At 36.5% G+C, this 7,642-nt stretch overlaps 1 protein-coding gene across 1 annotated transcript; it reads right to left on the bottom strand.

Moving 5' to 3' along the window:
• Window positions 1-3,172: 3,172 nt before the first annotated feature.
• On the bottom strand, window positions 3,173-4,729 carry LOC136064765 (uncharacterized). Its single transcript, XM_065766932.1, has 4 exons — window positions 4,651-4,729; window positions 4,122-4,568; window positions 3,489-3,692; window positions 3,173-3,378 (listed from the first exon to the last, which is right to left on the bottom strand). The coding sequence occupies exons 1-4, from the start codon at window positions 4,727-4,729 to the stop codon at window positions 3,173-3,175; spliced, it is 936 nt and encodes a 311-aa protein (XP_065623004.1).
• Window positions 4,730-7,642: the final 2,913 nt, after the last annotated feature.

Here is a 7,642-nt window from a genome sequence, read left to right as displayed (position 1 = left end):
ACCTATGGGAGCTATCATATAAACGGGCTCAGAGGAAGGGAAGCCACTAAGATCAAGATAAAGCAAAATCCTATGAATGAAAATAGGATGTACAAGAGCATGAGTAGTAGATGAACTCCTATAAACATCGTTCAAAGAACGAAGAAAGAGATGAGGAAAACTAATAGGAGCATCAGTAACCAGGGCGTACAAAAACACACACCTCTCAAGAGGAATGGTGTGAACATGAGAAATGGGCCAGATAGAATGACAAGCTATCCTAAAGAACAGATAGTTCAACCCGGAGAGCTCAGCAGAAGTGATCCTAGGATCAGAACCCCACTGGACAGTAGTCCCAATGATGTAAGACAAAACGTCGCTCAACTCGGGAGACTCGTCATACGGATAGACAGGATTCCGGACCAATGGTACCCCTAGAGCATCAGCCACTACCTGAGGAGTAATGGTGTACTCTACGCCTCGTATCCAACTCTTTACTAAAGTGTTGGAATCATAGATGCGGATAGAGATGTTCGAAAAGAACTCTTGAATCAAGGCAGAAGGTGGAGGAGGATCAGAAATATCCACCAAGGGTAACCAGCCCTGACAAAGTTTACCCTAATGACAGGATCAAGTTCATCTAACAGAACAAAACGCTTAGCCCAAATCTTTCTCCTAAGGTTTAGCTTCTCAAAAATCTCTTGGTTTTTCTCACTCGGAAACTTCTCACCGTCAAAGGAAGGAAGGGATGGAGAAGAGGAGGGAATAGTCCTACGGGCTCTAGTCTTCCTGGGCATGATGCTAAGGAAAGGACAGAGACACAAAGAGAAAACCAAAAGAACACAAGAAAACAAAACCAATGGCAGACTGCAAGTTAGCACAAAAAACAATAGAATAAAAATCTATATGATGCATGAACAAATACAATGCCATGATGCATGTACTAATGCAGTAAGCAATTAAGTTCAATTGAGATTAAATTGACAAAATTGGCGTGAGCAGGGAATTTCTTATCAAAAGCCCCAAAAATTGAAAACCACTTGTTGAAATTTTTTAAACAAATTGATGAATTGAGCATTACAAAACACAGCACATAGATTATAATGCTTAATTACATCAAACAACAAGCCAATTTCATCAAATTCTATCCAATTTAACAAAAGCCCCAAATCGGATCAAGAACAAACCCTAGATTTTTCAATTTTTCACAAAACTTAAAATTGATCAAATTAACAAGCAAGGATCATGTTTATGATGTGTCCCCACAAAAACCCAATGATCAATTGCACAAAACAGGGCTTGAATCAACAGAAAATCCCAAAAATGCTAAGTCCAAAAATCTCCCTCAAATGCATGGATTTATGCATGAAATCATGAAAATAAATTCAAAAAGAAGGGTAAAAGAGTCTTATCGACTTGAGGAAAGAGATTCCTTGCAAAAAATCCGGAGGAAAACGACAAAAAATTGGAATAGTTGAGCTTGCCAAGTCGGAGAGAGAGAAAAGACTTTTGAAAACTTTTGAAAAAGTATTTGAAAAAGTCAAGAACAGTGTTTTTTAAAAACCTGATTCGCGACTTTCGATTGATTGAAAACTAGATTTGATCGATCGAATGAGACAGTTATTTTTCAACAAAATAAAGCACTTTTTCGATTGATCGAAAATCAGACTAGATCGATCGAAATGGGCAGAGGCTCACAAAATTTTTGAGAAAAATCACAGATTTAAAAAGCACAAACCATATTTTGAAAATAACTCCTCAAAGCATTAAATTACAAAAAAATGCATGAGTATGAGATGGAATGCTTTTTCAAACATCCAAATTTTAATCCCAGTTTCTTCAAAGATAATTTCAGTCATTCTTCCTTTCAAATTCACAAGCAAAAAAAAAAAAAATGTTTTGCATAATTCTCAAAGTATCTTCAAACTTGGTTGGTCAGACCAAAAACACACACAATAACATGTACAAAGTCTAGCAAAGAGTAACTTGTGTAGTGTGTAGAACTAGCATAAACGTGAGATACATGTGAGGTGATATGTGAGGAGCAATCAATCACAAGGTCTACAAAATCCATCACATAGAATTTAAAAGAGACTATCACCTAAAGAGTTATATCCTATAACTCCCACATCTCCTGGAACAAAAGCTTGTAATCATGTAAGTTTCTTGTATTTTTGCCTCATTTTTTTTTTTTTTTTGTGAGATGGCATCAAGCCTAATAGTACACACCAATTTTATTTATGTGAGATGGCATCAAGCCTAATAGTACACACCAATTTTATCATTAAGCAATTAAGCCGAGGCGACACCTTATGTTCTTTTTGTACATGTGCTACACTTTCTCGAGCATAGAATCTTATGATATGCACTAAGGTGTTCATGATTGGCTAGTGAACAGTAGTGAGATGGTCATTTATGCCTTTCTCAAAAGGTTCAAGTCCGACAGTCAAATAACATGTGACTTCAAGATCAAGACAAAGTGATAAACACCATAAACATCTTTCCCACACAACATGCACTACAAAGTTTCAACTAGTCAAGTGCAATAAATAAGCTCATCAAAACTAAACAAGGTACAAAAGACATGATATGTGTAAATAAATTGACCAACCTTGTTTTCAAAAACCAAGAAAACAATGTCAAACACATATTTGCTTTCTCCTTTTCTCTTTTTTTTTTAAGAGAAAACAACATAAATCCTAGAATGAAATGCATGAATGTAATGCAATGCAAATCCTAGAAACAAAACAAAAGAAACACAAAAAACCAAAGAACAATGGTCACAGAGGAATGAGCAATGAAGCACAAGGACCAAGAAAGCCAAAAGAGACTAAGGACACTGAAGCACACCAATCACTTGACGAAGTGTCTCAAACTTACTTCCATCAAGCGGTTTGGTAAAGATGTCAGCATTTTGACGATCAGTAGGGATATACTCAAGAACACAAATTTTCTTTTCAACCAAATCCCTAATGAAGTGATATCTAATTCAATGTGTTTGGTCTTAGAATGCTGAACAGGATTCTTAGATATATCTATAGCACTGGAATTATCACAATAGACAACCATGGTGTCTTGAGGAATCCCATAATCACTCAACAACTTTTTCATCCAAAGGAGCTGAGAGCAACACTCCCAGCAGCAATATATTCTGCTTCAGCAGTGGATAAAGAAACAGAATTTTGCTTCTTACTCATCCAAGCCACAAGATTGGCTCCAACATAAAAACACCCCCAGTGGTGCTTTTTCTGTCATCAGCATTCCCAGCCCAATCAGAATCAGAAAACCCAGCAAGAGACAAATTAGACTCCTTACTATAAAAAAGTCCATAATCACAGGTTCCACTCACATATTTTATAATTCTCTTAACAGCATTTAAATGAGAAACCTTAGGTTGGACTGAAATCTAGAGCAACACCAACACTAAAAGATATATCAGGCCTACTAGCAGTCGAAATATAACAGACATCCAATCATGCTTCTATACAAAGTAATATCAACAGACTCACCTGATGGATCAATTGTTAATTTTGCATTAGCAGCCATTGGTGTTCTAGCATGAGCAGCCTTGTCTAAGCCAAATCTCTTGACTAAATTTCTTGCATATTTAGCTTGATTGATGTAGATTCCTGACTCTGTTTGCTTCACCTGTAATCCCAAAAAATAAGTCAATTCACCAACCATGCTCATTTCAAACATTGCCTTCATTTCATCTGCAAAAGAATGAGCAAGAGAATCATTAGTAGCACCAAAAACAATGTCATCAACATAAATTTGAGCTACAACAAAACCAGTCTTATCCTTTCTTATGAAGAGAGTTGTATCTGCAGATCCCCTTTTGAATCCATGCTCAGTGAGATATGCAGTCAATCTGTCATACCAAGCCCTAGGAGCTTGCTTCAAACCATAGAGAGCTCTCTTCAATTTGTAGACATCATCAGGTCTATGAGGATCAACAAAGCTTTAAGTTGCTCAACATAGACTTCTTCTTGTAGCATTCTATTCAAGAAAGCACTTTGACATCCATTTGATATAGCTTGAAGTTTAGATAACTTGCTATGGCTAACAATATCTGGATGGACTCTAACCTAGCCACTGGTGCAAAGGTCTCATCAAAATCAATTCCTTCCACTTGTGTGTACCCTTGTGCAACAAGTCTTGATTTATTTTGATCACAGTGCCATGTTCATCTGACTTGTTCTTAAAGATCCATTTAGTTCCAATCACATTTACACTTTCCGGCCTAGGAACTAATTCCCACACATCATTCCGAACGAATTGATGTAGTTCTTCATGCATGGAATTTACCCAATCAGCATCTTGAAGTGCTTCATCTACCTTCTTCGGTTCAAATTGGGACAGATAACATGAGTGAGTGATCACATTCAAGGCTTTTGATCTCAATCTCATGTTATCATTCAGACTACCCAATATATTTGTGGAAGGATGATTCAATCTCACTCTAGAGGATGGACGTTTGACAAGAGATGTTGTGATCCCTTTCTGTTCAGATGGAGGACTGAGCTCACTTTGTATCTGTCGAGTGTCACGAACCGGAGTGGATGGTTCTGAACTTGATGGTACTGAGACTGTATCATTCAACACCAACAGCTCTTCCTCACTAGTTTCCCAACATACTCAGTAGGAAGAGAATCATTAACTTCTAGGAACTTATCTTGAGCAGAGCAGTGCTTTCTGAAGATGCTTCTGAACACACTTCATCATTTATCACAACATTTGAAGATTCCATGACTGTTTTGGTTCTCAGATTGTACACTCTATAAGCTCTACTGGTGGAAGAGTATCCTAGAAAGTATCCTTTGTCACTCTTTGCATCAAATTTTTCTAGGTTCTCTCTATCACGTAGAATGTAACAGTCACTGCCAAATATCCTGAAATATTTGACAACAGGTTTCTTCCCTCTCCAGAGTTCATAGGGAGTTTTCTTGGAGTCAGGTCTAAAATACACCCGGTTGAGTGTATGACAAGCAGTGTTGACAGCTTCTCCCCAAAGGATTTTGGCAAATTTTTGTTGTGTAGCATGACTCGTGCATCTCCTATACAACCCGGTTTTTCCTTTCCACAATCCCATTCTGTTGAGGTGTCTTGGGTGATGAGAACTCTTGGTGAGTGCCTTGATCATTGTAGAAAGTAGCCAGCTTGGTATTCTCAAATTCTCTTCCATGATCACTTCTGATTCTGGCTATCACAGTATCTTTCTCAACCTGCAATTCTTTGCATAGATGTATCATCTTCTCAGGAGCCTTAGCTTTATCCTTCAAAAGCATAACCCAAGTATATCTAGTAAATTCATCCACAACAACTAGAATATACTTCTTTCCACCCAAACTTTGAACTCTGGCAGGACCCATGAGATCAATGTGTAATAACTCTAAAGGTCTTGAAGTTTGAACACTAGTCACAGACGGATGCTTGGATTTTACTTGTTTACCTATCTGACATGGTCCACAAATGCACTTATCAATCTTCTCAAATTTAGGTAAACCGATAACTGCCTCACACTTGGAAATCTTCTCTAATTGCTTATGACTGGCATGCCCCAACCGTTGATGCCACAAATCAACTTGATCAATCTTTGCACTAAAGCACTTGTTGTTTACACTTGGTGTTATGCCATAACAGTTGTCAGCTGTCCTTACACCAACACACATACAGTCACCTCCTCCATCAAGTATCTCACATTCATACTTGGTGAAAAGAACATTCAGTCCATTGTTGCAAATCTGACTTATGCTGAGTAAATTGGCCTTCAATCCATTAACATACCAAACATCTTCAAACACTGGCAATCCTGGAATGTCCACAGTACCAATGCCTCTAATCACAGATTTACTTCCATCTCCAAAAGTGACTGTCCCAATCTTTCCTTCGAAGAGTGTTTTGAATAAACCTTTATTTCCGTCATGTGCCTGGAACAACCACTATCCAAATACCAAAGACAAGAATCACGTGCCTTTAAGGCAATTAAAGCAGTATAACATACATAATTCTTATCACATGTGATTATGCCAAGATACTTAAGGAAAGATTTAACAAAAACAACAAAAGGCAAAGACAGCAAGTAGACAAGTTGACAATTAAGCACAAAGATTTTCCAAGAATCCATGATAACAAGGGTCAAGGATCAGCCCAGAGATCAAAAATCTCAAACAAAAGAGCTACCAGCTCTGATACCACTTGAACGGTTTTAGACCCTTTAAAACACAACTAGATTAGTTAGCCTAGATTAATTAGCCAAGTTGTTACTTAGTCAAATTATGCAATTCTAGGTTAAAGCAATCAAATAATCATATCAAAATAATAAAGCAGCGGAATAATAAAAGACACAATGATTTGATCACCCAGGAAACCACACGGTAAAAACCTGGGGAGGATTTGACCCACCAATCCTCAAGGCAAACTTGAATCCACTATGAAAGAATCGAAGTTCATACAAAAGGACTACAAGCTCCCCACTTGACTTCCTAATGCTATCCACCAGTAGAACTTACTGACACGACCACGTGCAAGCTCCGAATCCACAGACTCCTTCTTTCTTGAATTCTTCAATCAGCTACAAGCACCTACGCTTGATATTCTTTAAGCTTCAATGGTAGCAACCAAGTTGATCATCAAGATGTTGATACTATCTCTAACTTGAAAACCTTAAGCTTTGTGTAAGGAAAGATCCTCTAGATCTCACAAGAGATTTACACAAAACAGCAATGTATGAGCAACAATACAACTGGAGCCACTCTCAAAACGTGGCTAGGGTTTTGCCTTATATACCTAGGGCAAAAACATAAAACCCTAAACGTTTAATGAGTTAGGGTTGAGTTGGAAATTCTGCAGAAAATGCAATCTGGTCGACTTTTGATCGATCGAATCTATTCTTCGATCGATCGAGCCAGACCGAAATGCCCCAATGCATCTACAGTCTCTCGATTCCAACTTTACAATAATTAAACAACTTTGAGCACACTATAACAAGACTAAATATATCGTTTTGATCATGGTTTGCCAATATTACAAATTAGAGTTCTAAATACATAAATTCCTAAACCTTTAGAACCTAACATCAACATAATGATTCCTATTTAATATATTTATTTTATTATATCTTGATTATAAAACTTAAATTGGACCATTTAAAAAAAAATTAACAACATTTTTACAAATTGTTGTTGTGACTAATTCTTAATGATTTTCATTTATTCCCACCACACATTACGTTTTTACTTACCAACAATCATTCACTATAGCAGTAGTTTGTAAAAATGTTGTGAAATAGTTTGTAACTCTCGTATTCTCCTTTCTAAAATAATAAAAAAATTTATTGAACTTTTTCCTAGACTAAAATATATATATATTAAAATGTATCAACCAATTGAGCAATAAGACTGTTTCTAAAAAAAAAAAAAAAAAAAACAAAATTGAGCAATAAGGCTTTTGGAAATACTTAACAAGAGTTAGAAGGTCAAGATGCAAAGATTATTGTATTTATATAAAAATATATATGGTAAATCTTTCCGTGTTTTTGTTACGAATTTTTCAAAAATAAACATATAATACTTGTACTATACACATAACGGTTTTCACAGTCCTAGAATTTTTATGCCAAATTTTTGAAATGTAATTTTTTGAAAATTGCCGAATTATAGCC

The sequence above is a fragment of the Quercus suber genome, unplaced genomic scaffold (assembly GCF_002906115.3).
Source record: "Quercus suber isolate HL8 unplaced genomic scaffold, Cork oak 2.0 scaffold_758, whole genome shotgun sequence".
Classification (NCBI taxonomy): Eukaryota; Viridiplantae; Streptophyta; class Magnoliopsida; order Fagales; family Fagaceae; genus Quercus; species Quercus suber.
Note: the sequence above shows the minus strand (reverse complement) of the source record. Positions and strands in the feature narration are given on the sequence as shown.